The sequence below is a fragment of the Colossoma macropomum genome, unplaced genomic scaffold (genome assembly GCF_904425465.1).
Source record: "Colossoma macropomum unplaced genomic scaffold, Colossoma_macropomum, whole genome shotgun sequence".
NCBI classification, from domain to species: Eukaryota; Metazoa; Chordata; class Actinopteri; order Characiformes; family Serrasalmidae; genus Colossoma; species Colossoma macropomum.
Genome location: NW_023494805.1, coordinates 10,759,021 through 10,783,465, shown reverse-complemented (window position 1 = coordinate 10,783,465; position 24,445 = coordinate 10,759,021). Strand labels below are relative to the sequence as shown.

Below are 24,445 nucleotides of genomic sequence, written 5' to 3'. Positions count from 1 at the left end.
TTCCCATATGATTCTGATATCATTGTGCATCCTTAATTTGAACTAGGCATGTGCACGAGTACTCTGTTAACTGTTCGAGGTGCCAGCACGCGAATACTGAAATCACTATACGGTATTTGTTTCATTACAAGAAGGCTAACACCTCAGTGCAGTGCCAGTTTTAGGACTGTAAAATGACAATGTTGTTTGTATTTGTATGTATATTATACTTTGCTACTATGAAACATGAGTGCTTTAACGTGGTCGTATTGCCAAGGACATGTTGTCAAGGACGTGACTCATCTACCACACAATCTGCAGAATTCTCTTTGCTATGTAAGAATAATAAAACATGTTTTCAAGTGTTTCCCTCTGTGTGCTGATAAACTTTTGTGCTACTGATTTTTTCCCTATTCCGAGGTTAAACAAATATCTATTCACTGTTTATCAAACTGTATCAGACTGTGCATCCCTAATTTAACCAACACTGAGAGTTATTCAAAACAGCACATGACACTATACAGAATGTGAAGGGAAACTAAGTAGACAGTCCAAAGAATTTGTTCGAATGTAGTCCTTCCAGGAATTTGAGATTCAAATTCATGCAAATTCAACAGCAATCCCTCTCGATATTTGCAGATTGAAGACGATTGTGATTTTGTCCAATGACCACATTATAACCACATTAAATGCCATGTAATGTGGAAATTCTGCAGTGATTGGACAAAATTGCAAGCCCTCACAAACCGTGTGAGGGTTGGTTGAATTTGCATGAATGTGTAATTGAAAATTGTTGAAAGACTGTTTTACTAATAGATTGCTGATTAATGAAAACATTAACTGTACATCAACTAACTGAGGGGTATATTTTTAAGACATCATTAAAAAAACAACCTAGATAGATCAGCATATTCATGAACATTCATTTTAAATGCATTGATAACAAATAAATAAAAAAACAAACCACTATGTACTGTCAGATGTGAAAGCATTTCATCCATCAAACACAATTATCCAGGATCAAATCACAAGCAAAGAAATGAGTACATGAACTGAATCTGATCAGTGCTGTTTTATAATCATTTGATTTAATAACAGGTGGATCAGTGCTTATTTTCTTTTAATTGAAATGTAACAGATCACAGTATAATTGAGTGCATGTTAACAGATGAGGCACTGAGCTGCTGGCAGGAGTGTGTACCATATTTTTCTTGATTTCAATTTTGATTATTTAACATACATCAAATTAACACTAAATTAATTACTCGCATTAATGGTTATTTACACCCTCATCATGATGAGGCAGGTGTTATCCCACTATGCATTCCTCAAAATGCAGCAGCTGTTTAACATACAGCATTAGGCGGTTTGTCAGCACTGACACTATAGATATATAAACTCAAGCTGTTTTGTTTGGTTTTATTTTAACATTTTTTTTTATTTTCATGGTCTTAAATTTAATAAGACCTTAATTAGTTGGATAAGTTGGGATAATCCAATAAATAAATAAATAAATAAATAAATAATCCTTAAACTTCTCCTTCACAGAAATTGACTGACTCTGCATTCCTCCACTCTACTAATTCAATAAAGTGGCTTAAAGAAATACAAACCTGATTTACACTCGCAGATATTATGATTTGAATAATTGATGTCATGAAGTAATAACATCTCTTGAATTCACGCTTTTTTGAATGACGTTTTAGAGAATTCTATTGAGCCTACTCAGATGAGATGTGAAATTAAAATCCCCGCAGGACTTTTGATAAGAGCACCATTTATGTTTTAATTTTTCACTATGAAATGATTAAAAGGAGACAGCGACTAGAACAATTTCTACTGGCACATGTATTTTTCATGTCCATGTCCTGATTCACAGCTTCACTCTCAAAGCACAGCAGACAGAAGTTGTCTGGAATCTTAACCTTTGAGAGAAAAATGAGCTACCATTCATCTTCCTGTGGCGCTCAATATCTATCTGCACTGACAGCTGAGTCAAGGAGGCGCAGTTGCTGCTATTATTTCACGTAAAGAGAGCACCCCATGGTGGCCGTCCGCAGTACTGTATCTCTCAGGGAAAGGATCGTAGCGCTTGAGGCCAGCCGAGCTGAAATGAAAGCAAAGTTTGATGCTAATCTCAGAATCTTAGCTTCTACATTTTACAGAGACTGCAAAGATTCGGTTCAGTCAGGCATGGCTGGCTAGATTGACGAGGATAAAAGAACGCACCCCTGAAATGTAGCCTAGGTAAACACAGGATATTGGTTTTGAAAGCATACAGGGTAGAAAAATGCAGGCAGAAGTTCTGGACTACATAATAGTGGAAAAAAAAGTCATTAGATCTGCTCCAAAATGTATAAATCATGTGGGAAAATCAGCCCAAACATGCAGGCTTAATGTTACTGTTTAATCTTTGTTATAGAAATTCTTTGAATTAAAGCAGTTTGACATTTTTCAGCTTTTTTCCAAACATTAAACCAATGTTTTTTTGTTGGAGGCAGAAAGTTTCTTTCTTTGCTGTGGCCTATAAGACAACATAACCATAACGAGGTCTCAGCCCTTATACTGTCAAAAACTATGTACAGGTACAGTTTTCATTCATCAAGCGTATCATCAAAGGTACAACAATGGTTTTAAGTTCTTCCCAGTGGGAAAAGTATGTATTTGTATCTTTTAAAAAACCAAGGCTTCAAAACAAAACAATAAAATAAAAGGCCTGAAGGCAAGACAGCATGTGTGGAGTCAATGCAACTTAAAAAATGTAATTAAAATGAATTACAATACATACAACCATTTAAGGTACCCCCCAGTGACAGTTTAGTACTTTTTTTTCCTGAGAGTGTACTCTACTCTTCATCTAGCCAACAGATACAAAATAAAGACATGTAACACTTGTTTTTTCACTACTGCTATATCTCAACCAATATGGTGAATGTAATGTAGTTTAATGTTTGAAATATATTATTAAAGAGGAATTCCTCTGATTTTTCAATTTGTTCTGTATCATTTATTAATTATTTATTAGTTAAGGCATTCAGAGTAGGCTGTGAAATGTGCCATTTTGTTTACTAAGTCAGAATTGTTTACACTGGTGGTAAATGGTGACTAAAACCAGATGTCCAAAATGTTTAAAATGCCCATTTTTTTTAGATTTGGCTTGTATTTTATCATATTTGCATGATTTATGCACAAAAAACATGACACTAACGTTTTCCGAACTCTCTTTATCCTTTAGAATTAAACTTTACTTTAATATTGGTATATATGTAAATGAGCTCCATTCTGACTGCCTTGTATTGTGGCTCATTCGAAAAAGTAGTCCAGGCTGAAACATTCCTTATAACTTCAGCATGAATGGGTGGAGCTAAACTACTTTAGGCTGAATAGGTGTATATATGTAAATGTATTGATTTTCATGACACAACAGAATTCATTAAAAATGGGCTGTTTTTGCAGCATAGTTTCCATAGACACTCACTTAGCACTTAATTAAGTATACCTACCTTGTGTCTACATTCATTGTCCATTTAATCAGCTCCACTTATCATATAGGTGCATTTTGTAGTTCTACAATTACAGACTGTAGTCCATCCGTTTCTCTGTTTCAGCTACGAAGACAAAATACATGGTAAGTGAAGCTGATAAAATTTTCAGATACAAGGTACTTAAGTCACTACTGAGTATGTAGACTGTATGAATAGTATGCTTTGAACCTCTAAAAGCTACATCACAGAAAGCCACTACATACAATTGTTACAAATACATTCCATGATGCCTGAGACAGAACATTTGTGTACAATTAACCATTTCACATCAAATCAATCTGAATGACTATGTTTACATCTCGACCACTGAATCTTGCAGAGATTTTGAAAGAAATCTGTGCAAGTTATGGTAACCATCTATGAGTCGTGGGTATAAAATTGTGGAAATAGCGATATGAAGTCCAATGAAGATGTTATGGGCCTCCCCGCACTATGGGCCCCAGTACAATTGCCCTGCGTGCACTGCCAGTAGTTATGCTAATGTGCTTAGAGCACTTCAAAAAGCAAAGTTAACCAGTAGCAAAGGTGACTACCCTCCACAAGGCGGAGTCCCTGTAGGCTACTCTTGGAAAGAGGCCTCACACCGCACTGGCCGTAGTAATCTGTATTCATATGACAGTGCATGTCAGATGAAAGTGTTCTAATTAGCAATCTGGTCCTCCAATTTCTATTCATCACACTGACACTCGCTCACTTCCTCCCTCACAAGAAATGTCTGCCAACCGAAACCACAGGAATCAGTCCCGACGAGCCTAAGAGGACCCCCACGGCGAACAAAGTGTGAAAACAAGTGTTTCTGTCTAATCAGATGCCCCCGCCCCCTCTCACACACAACCCCAGCCGCCAGCCGCCTTGTAGCGGGCTCGGACGAGGCGGCACTCCTTCACCCCGCCACAAACGGAACGAAGGGAAACGGTGGCAAACAGATGAAACATCACGGGTGTCTTTGAACAGGCGGAGTCCTGCTGTGGAGGCTTTGCCAGTGCCTGAAGCTTTGTTGGGTAAAATAAAAAAATAAAAAAAACATCTCAGTGAAGCCTGTCAAAGACTGGATTTGTAAAGGGCTTTCAGGAGCCATCGCCCCCACAGAGCTCTGACATATTTCAGGCAAGCCGAGATAAAGTGAGCCACTCCAGAAGCTCACAGTGGGGAGCGTTAGAGAGCACTGAACCCGAGCGAGAATGCCCGTTTAAAGGTGTATCGCGAGTGTCTCACGTCCCTCCTGGCTGCATGAAAATGTCAAGTCAGGAAACTGCTGGTCATATTAAAATAAAGAGGGAAAATCGGAGCAAGTTCACAGCTACAGTTACAATAAGAGAGCTTTTAACAAATGCAAATGCAGTATAAAGTACAGTTTAGCAGCCTGAACCCGACCTGTACTTGCGAGTTTAAGGCCCGATCCAACCAGGCCCGATTGGTACTGCTAAATTTGAAGCCTGTACCCGACCTGAACCCATTCACATGCACGAAAAGAGATGGATTATTATAGACACTGTTTCACAGTGATTGGCGTTCTTACTATTTTAGTTAAGCCCACTTCATACTGTTTGATTACAGCGGACTTATACATACACGTTATTCCACGCCACTCTGGTTGTTTTAAAGAAGTGTCATAGCTGCATAGTCATAGCTCCTTAAGTTCTTTGTGACAGTGACCAAGGCTCTACAATAGGCCTGAGGGATATCCAAAGGTAATTAGTAAGATATTCTCTAGTAAAAAAAATCTCAATTATCAATTATATCACTTCCCTCAATCCCCCAACCAATACACACAGTCTGCCACAGCTTTCTATTGCATTTTTACTTTACATGCTTTTTTTTAACATTGACTGTTTTAATAAAAAATCTTTAATAAATCTCACATAATAATTAACATAATATTGAGAAATCCAATATCTTGAGCTTTTTCTGGTGCAGATCCGTGACAACTTGCGTGCTAATAGTGCTTCCTGCTGGAGGAACTAAAGACTGCAATAGACAATGATTTCCTAAGCTGTGCCCACATGTTTTATATATTACAAGACAAGGCGCTTTTCATCGAGACAGCGGAGTGTTCATAATTTAACTACCAGGACACTTAATATGTGCAGATGCTGGGGAATTTACTGTAAAGTTTTCTAATGGCTTTTAAAGCCTTCATTATAACTCAATATTTTAATAGTGAAAGTAAATAAAACATTATGTGTATCTATATTAGTTAATATTATTTGTTACCTCTTTCTGGTCCTGACATAGATGTAGACATTTGTTTTTGGTTCCATACACTCAAGTTAAACTTAACATAGAGTAAAATAAGTAAAGGTTCCGTGGGGTAAAGCTAACATCACAGTGCATAGCAGAGAGAACTACCAGAGAGCTTCTTAACATCTCTCTTTATCACACAGAAAAAAGTGACTACTAGTACTAGTTTTCTTCCCCAACAGGGAGATTATAACTTTTTACCCATCGCCATTGGGTTACCTATCTATCATCAACAATATCTGATTGCATCGGCCAGGCCTGTTCTATAGTGCAAGCAAAATGTTTGCATTTGCTCCTTCTACTTTTCTAAAAAAAAATGAGACCAACATTTTTATTAGGAGCACCCATACAAGAAGAGACATGACTAGGCTACCACTTCATTATACATTACACATGATGCAGATTGTGTTCAGTGAGGCCCCTGACCTCTAAATTATCAAATTTACAGGGCATGATTGGACTCATTGCACATCACAAGAAGCCTAACTACCTGCTAAATAACTAAGCTGCAGAGCTGTGCAGCTTAGTTACGAACTGCTGGTTTATTGTAAGACTCATGTCTTTTGCCTTCACTGTGGTCTCACAGCAGTGAATCTAAATCTCTTGGGTTAAAATGTATATTTCATCATGCAATGTGCAACGTGCAGAAACGGCCTACGTCAGGCCCAGCTACATATTTGCAGCGCACCGTTCAGCGTTATTAGCTAATACAGCCGCATCTAATTAAAGCCAGGTGTGTTGATTTTCCATGCTGGCATTTAAACAGGCTACCAAAATAACCAGCAGCTAAATGGAGCTCTTATGAGCCAGAATAATCTCTCAGATGGAGCATTTGATTTGATTGCATTGAGAAGTTAAAAATAAAGGAAAACGTGTTTTGTTCATAGCTGTGCTGTGAAGAATGCAAATTAAAATGCGATGGAAAGCAGCTGCACACTAACAAAGCTAACGATGCACACTTTGCCCCGTTAGTTGGATCAATTGAATCAGCTCACCAATAAGAAGTAATGCTTTCAGTTCCAAAGCTCAGTTTGAAATATTGTCTCTCATTTCCTCTTCAGATCTTCAGATCTCCTTTGCAGATTCTGATCATAAAGAATCTGCAAAAATGTTATAAAACACTAAGTCAAGAAATGTGAAATTGCCAAGACGTTCCAAAGTGAGAAATCTTCCAGGAAGCAGGACTGCAGGCCAAACTTATAAGAACTGCTGGTACAAAGACAAACTATGTGTTAATTAGATAAAAGACAGAAACAGAAGACAGAAAAACTGCAAGAAAAGAACAAAAATCATAATAAATAAAGAACTCAACAAAGCCTTTGAGAGGGAGTCCCCAGCGACAATAAGTAAAGTAAAGATGCCTGGCAGCATTACGTTCACACCTTCAAAATAACTAAATGTGACGTCTGGAATGGAGCTAAATGGACAAGTCTGGGGCAAACACACCATACTGCTGGATTTCCTATGGAGTGCTTCAGTGCTTCACTGGTTGTATGGCCCAGTGCTGTTCATTCTCAAGCAATAACATTTAACTTCCAGGAGAAAATAAATGAAAATCTTTTCATATTTTCATGACAGTCAAAAGCAGAACAGCTTAATGTAAGTGCAGTAAGAGCAGGGGTAAGAAAAGCTTGGCTCAGGGCTACAGAGGACAAAAATGTCCAGAGGAATTTAATATTTGCAGTGCCGGCATCTTATATCTTCTTATGCATGGTCAGCATGTACAGTTGCATTTGGTTTGACTGTGCAGCTCATGAATAACAGAGCGTTTTGGTTGAGGGACCTGATATTTGACTGTCATTATTATTATGAAGTTCCTCCAGTTTTTAATATCGCTGAACTCTCTGTTGACTTAACAGTCAGGCAAAAAGCCAAGACATTGTTCCCTCTTATGGCAGCCTGGAAAAGGAAACAAAGGGCTGTGACCCATTTACAGTCATGTTATTTGTGTTTAAGATTAAATGAAACTGTCATCAACAGATTAACCGATTGCTAAAAGGTCACCATCTGCTACAGCCCAAAAAATGACCACAGTTTTCCTGCTTAAAATGGTTTCGTCTCTTCACAAGCCTCAAGCAGGAATAAACCAAGCAAAAAAGTGGTCTGGATAAAAAAACCTGACATATATTACCACATCATTACATAATAGATGAAACTTACACAGCAGACAAAGAACATCTGAAATTTTGAAGTTAGGTTTCTCTGCCTCATATATATGTATATATTTCGCCTCAGTGGAACTAAGGGATCTTGGCCAACCCCTGAAAAACAACACCATAGCATCGTCATTCCTTCACCAAACGTGATAGTTGGTACAATGCAGTCAGGCAGGTAACGTTCTCCTGGCATTCACCGAACACAGACTCGTCCACCAGACTGCCAGATAAAGGAGCATTTTTGATCTTAGGCTTGTGTGTAGCTGTGTACAAACTATATATATATATATATATATATATATACATATATATACATATATATATATATATGTATATATGTATATACACATATATATATATATATATACACACACACATGTATGTATATATATATATAATATATATATATATATATATATATATGTGTGTGTGTGTGTGTGTGTGTGTGTATGTATACATATATTATGTTTTATATAACTCAAATAATGGACCAACAGGGTTTGTTTAACTTAGAAACTGAAAATATGTTTAAGTAAATAAGTTGTATTGTCTGTATGTAGCAGGTTTACATAAAATGGACAAAAATGAAGGTATGAAACTGCATTTCAATCAAAGCAAACTGTTCATTTTGATACAACAAGAATTCCATTCCAATGAAACCCAAATCATTTGCACTGAGATGTTTCAACTTTTTTCCATCAACAACTGAACTTTAGGTAACAAACTCTGTGTATGGAAACTGTACTCTACTGGATTGAATGGAAATGGGGTAAATGTGTGGCATCGTTTCATTAAGCTTATACAGTAATTAATTTTTGAGTTTAGATGCATAAAAAAACACTATAAAATACAGACAGACAATCAAAATAATTGAAAAAGTCATTGTGAAGCCTCAGTCTGTGCTTGGAAAAGTCAAAACAGTTCAAATAAGTTATTTACTTGAGGTTCCTTTTCAGAAACTTGAAAGGAAAGACCTTGGTCTGAACTCGAAACCCAGGAGAGCTGCTGAGGGCTGAACTCATGCAGGATGTGTACTTTCAAACAAGCTTTTGAAAAATGAGTGATTTAGCCAACCACCAATATTCTCCTAAATGTGAGGTACTGTATGCACTGATAGATTTTTGAATAATTTAACATCTTAAGTTTCAAAAGTATTGTTTTTATTACAAAATGCTGTCCTTACATTGGTCATCTGCACTTTTGTACTTAAATATATTTGAGGCCATGTTTCTGAATAATGCAGTGAAATTTTTACTTCAGCAAGTTACTTCACACTGTTACGTGCTGCTTAGTTGTCCAGTTTGTCCAGTTAATTCTCGTTGTGAGAAGAGCTTCGTGATGTCACAGACGGGGCTAAAATACCAGAGCAACCGCTAATGTGTTAGTTCCATTGCTAATTAGCTGAAACTGTAATGTCAGCAGTTACGTTAGTTCCGCTATTTATTTAACTTCATTGGTTACCACTGGTTTCACCACAACCTCCTGCTAAGCAGAAAGTGGACATAATTAGGCCTGGTACAATGGGTCCTAAAACCAGTCCTGGCCACCCTTTGCTCTGCACATGTTTTGTGGTTTCTGTACTCTGTACACCTGACCCAGCCAATGAGATGCAAAGCAAAAATGTGCAGTGTTGGGTCACCAGGACTGAGATTGGGAACACTTGACCAAGTAGGAAAGTTAGTACGCTCAAACGAAGGTCTTCAACTCTGGACCATGAGTCCAGATTTTGGTATTGGATTTTGTAGTGACTGGTAACGTTAACTAATCTGTTGATTTAACTGGCTGTGTCATACCCATAGATATAAATACATATGTATGTATCTATGATCATACCTACCTGTGATTACAAATTCCAGGACCAGAAATTGGATTTGAGATCGAAGATTAGTTTGTGTGTTGCAACCCCAGAAAATAGTTTTGATTGTTTGAAAACGCTGATGAAAATGTTTTCGATGATTTTACTGTATCACAGAGACCCAATTTCAACAAATTTATCTGTACTTCTCAGAGAACCTTTTGTAGGGTCCACTGTCATATGGACTTCACACATACATTTTGATGTACAAAAGTGATTCCCCAACTGAACAGTGGAAGATGGATGTTCATTTGTTGTATAAGTCTCTGAAAAGTGTGAAAAACAAGAAAGCCCAAAGACTGTTAACTTTAATTGACCGATTTTTGTTGACTGACAAAGACCCTCAGCTACCTTTATTTTATTTTTGTTTTATTTTATTCTAGTTTTTCCCTCTCAACTTTTATTTTTCTGTTTACCATGGTGGTCTTTCAATGCTCTGTTTGCAACATATACCTTATGTGTCAGTACACTAACTGAATAATGTTATAATTATAACAATAATAATTATAATTATAGTTATAATTATAATTATTATTGTTGTTGTTGTTGTTATTATGTTGTCAGTTGTCGTTTCGCTACCTGTGAGAGCTTTTATTTTGAAGCCCAGTGCCATCGTTTCAGAACGTTGTTGCGTTTCTGCGATACGTATACCATGCGCACTTAGGTTATGAAGACGGTATGATTTACAGATCAGTGAAAGTGCGACGGGTGTTTAAAATCTGCGCAGCTTCTTCTGCGGCAGAAACCAAACGTTCCTGGAGAGGAAGCGGTGTAGCAGGAGCCGATTCGCTAAGCTAACCGTTTACATTTAAACGAATTTAATCTGTCGTCGACAACAAGGACGGCTGTGGAGAGTCTGGAGTGAACTTAACTAAAATCTGATCGCTACTGAAACCTCCGGTGGCAGAAATCATTGGGAAATGCGCTGTTTTCATGACGGGGTGGTACAGGCAGCCCTGTAGCTAAACCAGCTAACCTAGCTGGATTATAGCCACTGGAGCTGGTTGTGTTGTGGGAATTTGACCGAATAAATCGACCGTTTTGTTTGTTTTCAGCACCTAGATGTGAATGAGGTTCGTAAATGTTGACATGACTAATCAACGTGGACTGAGGTTCGGGTTGTGTTGATAATCTGACCGAATTAGATCTGATTAGATCACCCTTAACTCTTAACCGGACTGTCAACACACAGAAGTGACAGACAGACAGACAGCAAGGTGGCTGTCTGTCGGTGTAGTAGGAAGGAGTAACGTTAAATACTCGAACACAGCGCGGCTCTATTTCGGCTCTGACAACAACAGACAGCCACCCGCCCGCTGCCTCTCAGTCAGTCACACCAAACTGGATAAAACGTTGGATCTGGTCGGGCTTAAACCGGGGTCGGCCGGAGCGCTGACCCCTCAGAAGAAGATGAAGAAGCGCAAAGAGCTGAACGCTTTGATAGGACTGGGCGACAGCAAGAGGAAGAAGACAAAGAAGGGCTCCGGACACCGGCTGCTGCGGACCGAACCGCCCGGATCCGAGTCCGAGTCCAGCTCGGAGGACGACGAGTTCACCAACCTCAGCAGTGCTGGAGTTTTCAGAAAGTTAGTGTCTCACTTTGACGGGATCTGTGGTCCTCTATCATAGTCTACCCTCTTAAAAAGGGCGGTTCTTTAGTAAAGGAAATGGTTCTATTTAGAGCCAAAGGTTCTATGTAGAACCATTCCGTGCTTAAATGGTTCTCTGCATGGTGAAATGGTGCTTCAGACTGATGGACAATGTGTTGTATGTGGTTCTATATTGAACTTCTTAGAAAAGCTTGATGTTGCAACAACAGCAGAACCCTTTTTGGTGCTATATGGAACCATTTTCAAAAAGGTTCTGTATAGAACCAAATACAACACATTCTCCATTAATCTGAAGAACCATTTTACCATGCAGAGAACCATTTAAGCATGAAATGGTTCTGTAGAGAACTATTCCCCTTACTAAAGAACTCTTGAAGAACCATCTTTTTAAGAGGGTAGTACACATTTTTGTTTTTTTCCTACTCAGCACATTAAAAAAGATGGTTCTTCAAGGGTTCTTTAGTAAATAAAATGGTTCGATATAGAACCATGAACACTCAAAGAACCCTTTGCATGATTAAATGGTTCTTTGCATCATGGAAGCGTTATTCGGATTGATGAAGAATGAGCTGTAGATGGTTCTGTTTAAGCACATGAAAAGGGCTCTACATAGCACCAAAAAGGGTTCTTCTGTTGTCATTGTATCAAGCTTGTTACAGTAGAAGAACCCTTTTCAAAAAGGTTCTGTTTAGAACCATATACAGCACATTCTCCATCAATCTGAAGAATCCTTTCATGATTCAAAGAACCATTTAATTATGCAAAGGGTTCTTTGAGAGTTCATGGTTCTATATAGAACCATTGTCTTGACTAAAGAACCCTTGAAGAACACATCTGATGATTTTTTTCAAAATTTCTGTGTAATTCAGGCATTAAGATGTTAAACAGTCATGCGGAGTGGTTTGTTATGAAGTGGTTCACTGTAGAAAAATGTTACGATTCAGATTTTCCTTATGATGGTTTTAATGGGAACCAGGAGTCACAATGTCACAACACAGATTCATTTTACTTACTACACAGTATGACCAGTGAACCTACACGTGTCTCCTGAGTTTTATATGTAACGTTGATAACATTAGAGTAGCTTTCAAAACAATCTGGGGACTGTTTTGTTTTACAAAGCCCTGCATGTATTTTAAAAATACAGTTTAGGCCAAAACGTCATCAGTAAACTATCATAAAACAACATATGAGACATCAGGAAACGTATTAGTGACCATTTAATTTAATAACTTTCTTTGAGGGAGATTTCAGAGGCATTGACCTCATTGGACGTCCAAAACACTCTGAATGACTTTGTTTACGCATTACTGGTTGAGTAATGCAGATGTTTTTACCAAACCACTTTAATACCTTGGATCAGGTGTGCTGGATGAGAGAAAACAGGAGATCAGTGGAAATTTTGGCTGAATGTTTCAGAAATGTTTCTGTTCTCAGCTCCAGTCTTCAATACCTGCTGCTCTGCACAGTTTTAAGGGTCCCCTACCCCCCCAGCACACCTAATACAGCTAATGACTGGCTTGGTCATTAGCTGATGAGCTTGAGGGCAGGAAATCATGGAAAATGTGCAGGGAAGTGACTCCCCATCACTACAGTTGAGGACCACTCATCTTATACATTCCTGACTTCTGACTGAAGTTATCAGACTAAAAAAGAAATCCTGCTTTGGTTCAACAGTTCTGATCACACATGGACTGTTGGTTGCTAAGTAAAATGTTGGCTTCACTCTAAGCTGATGGTTTTGGTGGAAGAAATTGGCAGTTTTTAAAAAACACATCTTTGCAAAATATTTGAGGCCTCTTTGTTATAATTGTTCTTTTTCCTTGCAGAACATTCATAAAAGAACAAGAGAAGAAGTGTATTATTGCAAGTTACGTCACGGCTGTGATTGGATCCAGTCAAGGAGTCATTACCACCAAATTTGCGATAACACATCCATTTGTGTTCTGTTTCTCAAGTTAGTGGTTCTTAAACTGGTCCTCAGGACCGCCAGGGTCGTGAACATTTTCCCTCTGGCTCTCAGGAATGGTTTGAGAACCACTCTTGTGAGTGAAACACCCCAGAGATTATCACATTAGTTTTGTTTTTTCCACTCTGACAAACATCACTGTTACAGCTGCACCAATCATGAATTTATATAGCCGATTCTGATTTCTTTACAACCAAGTCAGCTGATGTCCGCTTTTTTTGGCCAGTGTTTATTGGCAGTTATTTATTGGCCGCTCTGCACAATTTACTGCTTTTCTTGCTGTATCACACTGACTTCATCTCGGTAAAGGGTTGTTAATGAGCTGATTAGCTGAATTAGATGTGTCGGGAGTACAGAAATACTAGATGAGTGGTTCTCAACACTAAGTAAACGAAGCACATAGCGCAGTAATATTTTCTACAGTAATACTTTCTGTTAGCAAATGCTGCAACTTAATTAACATTGCTCTTTTAAAACAATGGCATTTTTTAAAATCTTAAATAATCTGTTGTCTATTTAAATGAGAATCAAATCACATTTATTGTCACAACACAATGATGCTGTGGGCTAGGCATTTAATTTGAGAATGCTGATTTTATGAGTAGTCCAGTCTTGGCCAGTTGTAATTGTGACCCCTGATCGTTATACAGCTGTTTATGCCCTCACTGAATTCAGTCAGGTGTGCTCATTATGGAAACCACACAGTGCATGTTAGAGCTGAACAGTTAGTCATTTTTATATCCAAATCACAATCTGAAAGACTGCAGGAGCTGCAGTTCTAACCTTAAACTATTCATTAACATTGTCTTAACAAATTTTAAGTGGGGAAATTTAGCCTGGTAATGCAGAGCTTGTGAACCGACATACTACATTCAGCGTGTTCAGTCTCAAATATTTTAAAAAAGTGCTGATCTTCTTGGTGGAAAAAAGGTCCTAGAGCTTAACGTAAAGAAATCAATCACATTTAAATATTTCAATCTCAATATTGCTCAGAAAAAATCGCAAACTAGACATTTTCCCCAAATCTTTCAGCCCAGGTGCAGGTGGACTGTAGGAAATGTTTACTGTACCTGCACTGTGGATGGGTTTATTGTTAATAAGTGTTGTTAAGAGTTACTCTGTCTCTTTTTTTGTTTGTTTTGTTTTGCAGAAGTTACACCCAGTGCTGCAGCATCTGCTACCCCTTATGTGTGTTTATCATTTTGGCTGCTTGTGTCATGGCCTGTGCTGGACTGATATGGATGCAGATAGCACTTAAAGAAGATTTGGACTCCTTGAAAGAAAAGCTTCGCACCAGTAAGTTCGCACTTATAATTCTGCGCAAAATCTTAGATATAAAATAGGCAGCGTGATCTGTTTGATACTTAGTCTGCTTCATCTTTGACCCAAAATAAAAGACGTCACCATGAAACCACACTATATGACTACATAGTCTGCAATTTAGTTGTTAAATTATACAGCACTAAAGGTGACAGTTATGTACTTTGTTCTGTCTCTCATCTCGCAAACATTTACAACAATAAATTTGTCTTGCGTAACCATTCAGAATGAAGTCTGTTTTTACAGTGTCTGGGTCATTGCGACCCTTTCAAGCATTTTGTTTGTATTAACAGTGGAATCGAGTCAGAAGGCTTCTTCACATGAAATACCGAAGCTTGGTGAGGAGCTGAAGGCCAAACAGCGGATGTTGGAGGACATGGAGAATGGAGACAGGGGTTTGAATAAATTGTGGTCCAATCTTACGGAAATCAACAGGAAGGTCAGCTCACCACTAACATTTCATATTTCCAATCAAATTCATTCATTACATTTTAAAATGCCCTCCTTGCTTTGTCAGTTGTTAGTCAGTGCTGAAGGCTCTGTAGTGCACGAATGTATTACAGTGCATGTGCATTCCCCCTCACTGTAGGTGCCAGGTTGTTTACTTGCCATGAAATTGATTGATTGCCTTAGGGCTGCTTCACGCTGAGTCTTTTTTCTGTCTGTGTAGATAAGTACACTGGACTCTGCTGTTAACCACCTGAAGGCAAACATTAAATCAGCATCAGATTTGATTAGTCTGCCAACAACAGTGGAAGAGCTCCAGAAGGTAAGTGAATTCAGCAAAAAAAAAATAATGGTGATAAAAGTATATATAAAATATTTTGATATTGCCAAATAAGACCAGTTATTCATATATCAGTATATGTCTTATATTTGTGCTCCTAAAACTATTATCTGACATTTTCACTTACTTACTTATTTTTTTCCCTACAGAGTGTAGCTACAATTGGAAGCACACTTACTAGTGTTCAACATGATGTGAAGATGATTCAGACTTTTATAGAGGACCAGAAGAAAGGAGAGGACAAACAGAAGACTCTAACGGTAAACAAGCGTTTTCAAAGAGGGAGGAAAACACATGAATGTGCGTTTAGCGTGATTGAGTAATTTTCAGCGCTGTGGCGGTCTTTGTTAGTCAGTTAATAGAGTGAAATTTACATTCTCGATGAATCAGCACCGTGAATGGCTTAAAATGTGGATGTGATGATCAGCAAGTTTTCTGCAGGTGATTATGAAGCAGCTTCTCCACAAGGAGGATCTGTTAGTACTCAAGTTTCTTTTGTTAGCATCACTGAAAGAGAGGAAACTCACAGCAGAAGGATTTCACACATGCATGTGTGACTGTAGTTACAAATTGAATTTGAGTGTCCATAAGAGTTCAGCAACTCATATCTGGCTAACCATAGGGAAGAAAAAACAAACCACAAAATGAACTTTGGCTGAAAATAATGTAGAACTGCAGGCTTAACTTTTTATTAGTGTTGGACAAAAAATATATCAGCACACACAAAGCGTGTTTTTTAAATTAAAAATGGCCAGAGGGCATCAGCAGGTTTTTCATGTTTGAGTTACGGTGGCTGCCTCTTCAGATAAGCTGATAAGCTGGCAGAGCCAACTTGTCACATTAAAGAGTCGGCGTCTTCCTCACAAGGTATTTTCCCCTACGTAAAGTTGTTTCTGCCAAAGGAGGAAGTACCAGTTATAGAAGCTTGCTTACTTTTTCAACACACAAAAATTTCATCTGTCTTGATTTACTTCTTTAAAAACTATATATATATTTTTTAATAAACTAGTGCAAAGTAACATTTCCATTGGTTTTGTTCTGATACATAACGTTTATTTGTACATACTGTCTAACTGAAGATCAAACAGTGATGTGTCCAAATATATCAAAAAAAGCAGAACATTTCGGGGGGGTGCTTTTTCATATGTCTGTATGTTTTTTACTGTAATGATTTCTCTAGGCTTCTATAAGAACGATACACCAATCAGGCATAACATTATGACCACCTCCTTGTTTCTATGCTCATTGTCTATTTTATCAGCTCCACTTACTATATAGGTGCACTTTGTAGTTCTACAGTTACAGACTGTAGTCCATCTGTTTCTCTGTATACTTTGTTAGCCCCCTTTTACCCTGTTCTTCGTTGGTCACGACCCTCACAGAGCAGGTACTATTTGGGTGGTGGATCATTCTCAGCACTGCAGTAACACTGACGTGGTGGTGGTGTGTTAGTGTGTGTTGTGCTGGTGCGAGTGGATCAGACACAGCAGCGCTGCTGGAGTTTTTAAACACGTCAGTGTCACTGCTGGACTGAGAATCATGCACCAACCAGAAATATCCAGCCAACAGCGTCCTGTGGGCAGCGTCCTGTGACCACTGATGAAGGACTAGAGGATGACCAACACAAACTGTGCAGCAGCAGATGAGCTATCGTCTCTGACTTTGCATCTAGCAACAGGGTAGGAGTGTCTAATAGAGTGGACAGTGAGTGGACACAGTGTTTAAAAACTTCAGCAGCACTGCTGTGTCTGATCCACTCGTACCAGCACAACACACAATAACACGCCACCACCACGTCAGTGTTACTGCAGTGCTGAGAATGATCCACCGCCCAAATAGTACCTGCTCTGTGAGGGTCCATGGGGGTCCTGACCACTGAAGAACAGGGTAAAAGGGGTCTAACAAAGTATGCAGAGAAACAGATGGACTACAGTCTGTAACTGTAGAACTACAAAGTGCACCTATATAGTAGAGCTGATAACATGGACGATGAGCGTAGAAACAAGGAGGTGGTCATAATGTTAAGCCTGATTGGTGTATGTTTCACATAGAAAGTTATTATGTCCTGAAAATTTGACTGTAATCGTTTGCTGTATTTAGGACTCTCCATTGGCCGTGGACCATGATGAAAGTAGCAGAAACCTCAATGAGGGGACAGAAACCAGTGGCAATTCTGGTATCTATTTCAGCTTTTCAGCATTTCCAACATCTTTAGTCATTGCACTAGAGAAGGCTATTAGACTGTGTGCGGAGTGTCTGAATGTGAATCTCACGTGTCCTCTTATCACATTCGCTCAGGTCCCACACAACCTTCAGGTTCGCACCCCACCCGACACCCGCGGTTTCTGACTAAGAGCCGTGCCAAGAGAGAGAACTCACCCATACGACAGCGACTAACTTTTCCAGGGGTTAGCTCCGTCGAAGGTCATTATTTTTGCTTTCATATGCAGTTTGTTGTCGATTATAGGAAAAACTCCTTAAAAGGGGGGTTCTTTGAGGGTTCTTTTGTAGAGCCAATGTTTTTGCATGGTTAAATGTCTCCATATTAAATTCTCCATATGGTTCTCTAAAGTATCTTTTAAAATTAGTTTTATCTTTTCTCTAAAGTGTCTTTTAAGAAGGGTGCCACTATTGTTACAAATAAAAAAGCATGTTTTGGGTACCATGTAGAACTTTTCTTAACAGTGTAGTCTAAGACTACATTGCAGTGCCAAATGTGCATCACCATTGGAAATTCTTTTTAGTAGAGGCTTAGGCCTAATCTGGATCTAGATGTTTAAAAGGTTTGAATTTGGCACATTCATCTTAATGTAGTGCAATTTTTTTTTATCAGCATGAAAGTTATGCACCTCAAACCAAGCATACAAACTTACGTTTGGGAAATTTTATTTGATGTTCACAGATTCCAGAAAGTTGTTACCCCCCCCCCAAAAAAAATATACCTAAAATTCATTCATGGGAAACCTAGCTGGTGTATTTCTTGTTGTGGCAGACGGAGCTGAATCTGTAGATGTAATCGAGTACTTTTAATAGACATGTTTGCTTTTCTCTCTTTTCTCTTAGATTTAGAGAAGCTTCTGCAAGCTCGACTGGGCTACATCTCTGAAGGCGTGTCATATGAGGACTTGAGGAAGATCTTTGGGCCGTCCACTCCGGACGCCCACCTTCTCCAGCCTTACGATGTAGATCGAGACCACAGGTATACCTTGGATGAGCTCCAGGCTGCTATAGCTCTGTGAGCTGAGCCCGTGGCTTTTGTTAACGGATCAAAATCGATTGACTTCCTGATCGTGGAGCGGTCATGAAGAACATTAAGATGAAGCAAGAACACTTGAGCCCTGAATGAACAGCTGGACGACACGCTGCCTCGGTGGATGCTGTTCAGCTGGTGGCTCCCAATGACCGCTGCACTTTCTAATTCGTTTAAATCAGTGTTTGAGAGGTTAATTGGCTGATGGCAGACGGATCCTCTTTGCATGCCAGCAGCACAGGGTACGCGTCACCAGTTGAGCTGTTTACTTTGACGTTGTCTTTCGGCGACAGCAGATTTGACGTAAGCGTTTACAGTGCTGTAATTGACCTCAGAAGAAACAATCTGAAGATTCTTAAGCTAAAGGTGTGTGGGTTTGTTTTAGTACACGTGAATGTGATGGAAATGAATACTTACTCAGAAGTGAATACTTATATTGCAGCTTCTTGCTGGCTGCTTTGATGCCTAACCTTAAAATAAAAGAAAAATAACAACTAGATTTATTCTCACAAAATGTCACACTTCCCACTTGTGATTCTCTGAATGTTTGTAGTCATGTTTTTCTATTTTTCTCTAAGTACACAATCATGCTGGAAGGCTGTCTAGAGTAGGAATTGGTTGTTTGTTTTTTTTTGTCTTTTTACTCTCCCTTATTTATATCCTATTCTGTTAAAATATATTTCCTTCTTATCATAATCTGAATTTACAATTTGAAGGGCTATGAAGACGATAAGCTTTCTAAATTATTTACTATATAGTTCTTCATTCTGCAAATGTAGCAATAACATTTATGGGCTGGTTTCCCCAGATGCAGATTAAAGGTGTAAACAAAGACATTCAGAGTGTCCTGATGTGAAATGATGGAAAAATAGTGGTAAATCTCAATGGGAATATTTTGCCTCACAACACCCTGCATGTAATTTTCTACCATGAATGTATTTAAAATAAGCCAAAATCTCATCTCAAAACTATCGAAAAACAGTGTCTCAGGCATCAGGCAGTGTATCGATAACCGTTTAATGTAGTAACGTTCCGTGAGGTAGCTTTTAAAGACTTCAGACGTCTGGTTCCCACTGCCGTGAACAATTTTGACTCTGTAGATTTCTCTTCAACAGCGCTTTTCACACCAAACCACTGAATGACTTTGTTTACATCGTAACCATTTAATTATACAGATATCTTCAGAAAAATCATTGGCATTCCCATTTAAGCTCAAGCCTAGACTAGATGGGATTTTAATTGAGAAACAGCATTGGCATTGCAATTTCATCTAAGTGTAAATTCAATCCATGTCAGAGAAACTGGCCCCAAAGGCTTTTATTTGGAACTGGTGTTTTACTCTGTGTTCTCCAATAATGTATTCGGGACAAGAGGGATGATTCTACACAGCTTGTCCATTTGTGGGGGAAGCAGGTCTAGACAGGTAGTGAAAAACACTGCTTTGGTTTGAGTCTAGTTTTTTTATGATAATGTTTCACTTACTGTCCAGTCACATTAAACTGTGTAGTAATGTAAATATATGAAACTCGTATTAGCCTGAGTATCAGCCTAAAGGCAGCAGCACTGCTTTTGTCCTGGCAAACTGAAAGTGCTTAATTTTTCCTCTAATGTTGTGACCATTTTCATCCAATCAGTGTTTCTAATCCAGACTACAGCATGCAGAGGAGAGGAGCCAAGGCAGCACCATTTATGCTACTTTCTGTTTGGTTTTGGGTTCAGAAAAACATAAATACTACCTATAACTGGCATCACAGAATGGCCAACAGCTCCCCAGCCATGGCTTATTATTGTCTGACTGTTTGGGCAGGAGTAGTACGTCATGTCAGCGGGCTGCTGCTCAGGCTAATTTTTAACTGCTTTATGTATTAATAAAGGTTGTTCCTCTGAAGGGGTGGGTCGGAGAACCTGATGGTGTAAAATACTCAGCATTGTACATTGTAATGAATTCAGGTTTGCTCTGCGTTTTGCTTTTGACATAACATGTATAAAGACCTAATTTATCTGAACGATCTGCTTCATCTGTCTCACTGTGTTGCTTTATGTTTAACCAGGCCCATGTTTACACACGCTATCAGCTATCAACATTGATCATTTGCTGGCACTGTGTTATTATCAGGATGTTTAAATGAGAGGTGTACTAGGGCCTAGACGATATATCATTTGGCTGATAATGTTGGCCGATGTTGATGACTCATGGTTTTATTTGTATTGGCGATACTTTGCCAATAATTAGTGTCTTTTGTCACAGTTTCCCAGCAATAGGTGTTCCCTTAGACCAGGGGTGTCATACTCAACTACTAAAAGGGCCACATTCCTCAAATCCGTGGGCCAGCTGTGTTTTTATTTCTTTTTTACTTAACACTTTGCCATGACCCGAACAGCCATTGTTTATTCAGAATAGGCCAAAACTTAAGCTTGTAAGGTCACGTTAATTGTCATGTGTTAACAGTAAACACAAACAACAGTAGCAACAAAGCTGGAGCTTCAAGCTCTGATTGACCTTTTACTCTGCGCATGTTTTTTGGTGAAGGGTCACAGACAGCGATTCTGGCTAGATAGGGTTTTATAGGTTTTTTTTTAACGGAATCATTTGACTCCAGTGACAATTATGTCTGACCAGTCAGTGGTTTGCCACATCAGCACCTCCACCTGTACGTCCCGGCTCGGCACGCTTGGTACACCAACAAGCACATTTAGCACAGGTCTTCAGGTAATGCAGAGGAAATGACAACAAAATGATCATGGATTTATAACCGTACCATACCACACTGCCTGGGGTATAAATGCCATTACAGTTGTTCGTAAACCTGGTCCTTGAGTGGTCCTGCATTGTACATGTAATCAGCTCACCTTCAAGCCCTTCCTGCAATTTAAAGTATGTGTTAACTAAAATGTACACAATTCGGAAACACATTTTTGGCTCCTATGTGAATACTTAAATATCAAATACGTACTAGATATAAAGCATAAATCCCTTTATTTTACAGCCCATACTTAAAATCTCAAGTATTTTACTGACCACAGATTGGTCCAGGGCTGTCTGAGCATGTAAGTACAAGCATGGAAAACCATTTCTGGCCCAGGCGAGTTGGGAAATGTGCTGCAGTGAGTGAGGCCTTCAACTGGGTCAGTTTAAAACTCTGTACTGAATCAATGCACCAGGTTCATTTCTCTCGTATAGGCTGGGGTCTCAAAGCATGAATACATATTGAGATGCACACTGTGTGGAAACTCTGCGGTCTGCTGCAGTAAGAGGACTGCAGTTATCTCTCTTGTGTGATATTTAGCCCTTTGAGGTATCAGAACTGTTTACAGTATCCCGTGATGATTAGTGTGGGAGCCAAATTCTTTCTATATCTTCACAGCATACACAGAAAAAAGGTCATTTTTTTGCAGTTCTGAGATGCAACAGTTGATGTTTCAACTAAATTTGTTTTTAAAAGCTTTGTTCGAATCCCTCAGTCTGGGAAATGTAGATAGCCCATGTCTGCTGGGTGGTAGTGGTTCAGAAATGGTTTTCTGAGAGTGTCATGTTTATCGTGATGCCATGGATGGTGCTGGGTTTAATGAGAAACGAAGCCGTGGACGAATTTATGGGTTGAATTAGGGCTGGGCAATATGACGATATTTTATCATTATCGTGATACGTTACATCACAACATGCTTACCCGAGCATATCGTGGACATCATCAGTAGTTAAAGGACGCTGACCGACTGCATGTTTCATCATGTTTCGACATAGTTATACTGTTATTTGTATTGAGTGCAACGTGTGTGAAACATTGAACCAAAAAAATTTTTGTATGCAGTTTTTCATATTACTCTTCAATGTGGCTCTACTGGTCCTGTTTTTTTTTCAGTTACAACTAATCAAACGTCAGAAAAACTACATATTGAGATGCACACTGTGTATCGTGAAAATGTCTTCAAGTATCTTGATGTTGTATTTTTGCCATCTTGCCCAACCCTGGATTTTTATTGTTTGATTGGTGATGTAATGTGAAAAAAGACAAAAAACAGTGTTTTGGTTGGGGTGGATAGGCTACCAAGGTGGAACACATGGTAGTCATGTGAAACTCCCCTTGTTTTAGGACTGGAAACCCACAATTAGCTTTCAAAACCTCTTGCAACGTTACATAATGAATTTTAGATTTAATGGAGAACAATAAGAAAATATAACCCAGGGTGACAGGATTTGTAACATCTGTTGACAACAAATAACCTTGTCATTTATACAACCAGAACAATGGAAAAGTAAGTTTCAGTATTTTACAGAAGCCCACAGTTTAGTTCAGGGGTGTCGAAGTGCGGTCCTGGAGGGTCAGCGCAGTCTGGTGACCTTCAGCGTGACTGCTGAGGTGTCCTTCGAGCAGAACCACTGCTCATCAGCCTGGTGTCACTTCAGCAGTTCTTCATCGGAGCTCAGGAGAAGCAGTGGGTGCTACGCCAGCGCTCCTTTAGCTCTCCAGTCTCTCGACAACACATGCAGCAGTTCCTCTTCATCTTCCTCATCATTCTCAGCGGCCTCTCGGCCCTCCTCCTCCGCCGCTGCCCTCTGCTTGGCCGTCTTGACCTGAGCAGCCTCCTGTTTGGCCCTGAGGAGTTCCACTCTGCGGAAACACTCGATCTGCTCATCGATCTCATCGATCTGGCGCTCGATGCGGCCTTCCTCATCATCCTCAGCCACGATGGCGTCCGAGGCACTGTTGACCAGGCGCATCTCCTTCTGGAACTCCTCCCACTCGCGGTCCATCTGCTCACGTGGCGTGTCCACGTTGCGCACACGTGCATCCCTCACCGGGTCATCGAAGAAGCCTTCGGGCAGCTGCAGCTCGGGCTTGGCCCCCTTACCCTCCCCTTCCTCTTCCTCCTTCTCTTCCACCTTCTCCTCTTCCTCCCCGGTGGTCTTCGAGGGGGTCCCGCCGGGGGCAGCGGACTCAAAGAAATCTGCAGGGAGCCCAGCAGCGCCACCTGGCGGCTTCAGCCCAGCGTTAACAGTATCACTTTTTCCCTTCTGTTCCTTTTCCTCCTCCTCCTCATCTTCATCATCATCATCATCTTCACCATACTGTCCAGCAAGAAGCCCAAGCCCAGCCACGCCTTTGGTCTGGAAGAAACCTGCCGGCAGCCCCTTTTGACTCTTGGCCTCCTTCCCTGCTCCTTCTTCCTCTTTCTTCCTCTCCTCCTTCGCTCTCTTCCCCGCTCCCTGCTGCTCCTCCTCCTCCTTCTTCCTCTTTAGCCCCTGCTCCTGCTCCTGCTCCTGCCCCTGCCCCTCTTTCAACCGCCCCACTTTCTCCTTGTGCCCCCTGCCCAGCACGTGCGCCTGCCACACTGCCTCGCTCTTCACCTGCTCTCCGCACAGCGTGCACATCAGCCGCCCCGCGCTCGTGTACTTGGCGAAAGGAGACTGCACGCGCCGCTGCCGCTCCGCCGCGCGCTGCTTCTCCTTCATGAGGCGCCGCAGCTCCTCCTGACTCACCGCCTTCTTCCCCTTAGACGCCATGCTGCTCTGCCTCTCAGTGCTGGAGCCGAAGACGCGCCGCAGACGGAGCGATGGTGATGTTTATCATGTTCTACAGCGGAAGGAAAGAAAGATTTTCCTCCATTGAACTCCGAAAGACCACACACAGCGACGTCACTTCCGCCAGCGCCCGGTTTGGGGGGGGGGCGGTTAGGGGGTTTCAGCGCTTCAAAATATCGGCGGTGTTATTTATTGGTTTAAAGTTGCTTTGT

General features: G+C 40.0%; 2 protein-coding genes across 2 annotated transcripts; one reads left to right on the top strand and one right to left on the bottom strand.

The window, feature by feature from the left end:
• Window positions 1-10,499: 10,499 nt before the first annotated feature.
• efcab14 (EF-hand calcium binding domain 14) lies at window positions 10,500-20,728 on the top strand. Its single transcript, XM_036596645.1, has 8 exons — window positions 10,500-11,362; window positions 14,506-14,651; window positions 14,969-15,114; window positions 15,346-15,444; window positions 15,612-15,722; window positions 17,563-17,638; window positions 17,761-17,886; window positions 18,526-20,728. The coding sequence occupies exons 1-8, from the start codon at window positions 11,187-11,189 to the stop codon at window positions 18,699-18,701; spliced, it is 1,056 nt and encodes a 351-aa protein (XP_036452538.1). The 5' UTR covers window positions 10,500-11,186; the 3' UTR covers window positions 18,702-20,728.
• A 1,579-nt stretch (window positions 20,729-22,307) lies between these two features.
• znf830 (zinc finger protein 830) lies at window positions 22,308-24,341 on the bottom strand. The gene has a single exon (XM_036597504.1). It carries the CDS (start codon window positions 24,213-24,215, stop codon window positions 23,154-23,156), a length of 1,062 nt encoding a protein of 353 aa, XP_036453397.1. The 5' UTR covers window positions 24,216-24,341; the 3' UTR covers window positions 22,308-23,153.
• Window positions 24,342-24,445: the final 104 nt, after the last annotated feature.

Coding starts and splice junctions, on each gene's coding strand:
- efcab14 (XM_036596645.1), top strand. CDS start 11,187: ATGAAGAAGCGCAAAGAGCTGAACGCTTTGATAGGACTGGGCGACAGC. Junction 14,652..14,968: donor GAAAGAAAAGCTTCGCACCA/GTAAGTTCGCAC, acceptor TTGTATTAACAG/TGGAATCGAGTCAGAAGGCT. Junction 15,115..15,345: donor TTACGGAAATCAACAGGAAG/GTCAGCTCACCA, acceptor CTGTCTGTGTAG/ATAAGTACACTGGACTCTGC.
- znf830 (XM_036597504.1), bottom strand. CDS start 24,215: ATGGCGTCTAAGGGGAAGAAGGCGGTGAGTCAGGAGGAGCTGCGGCGC.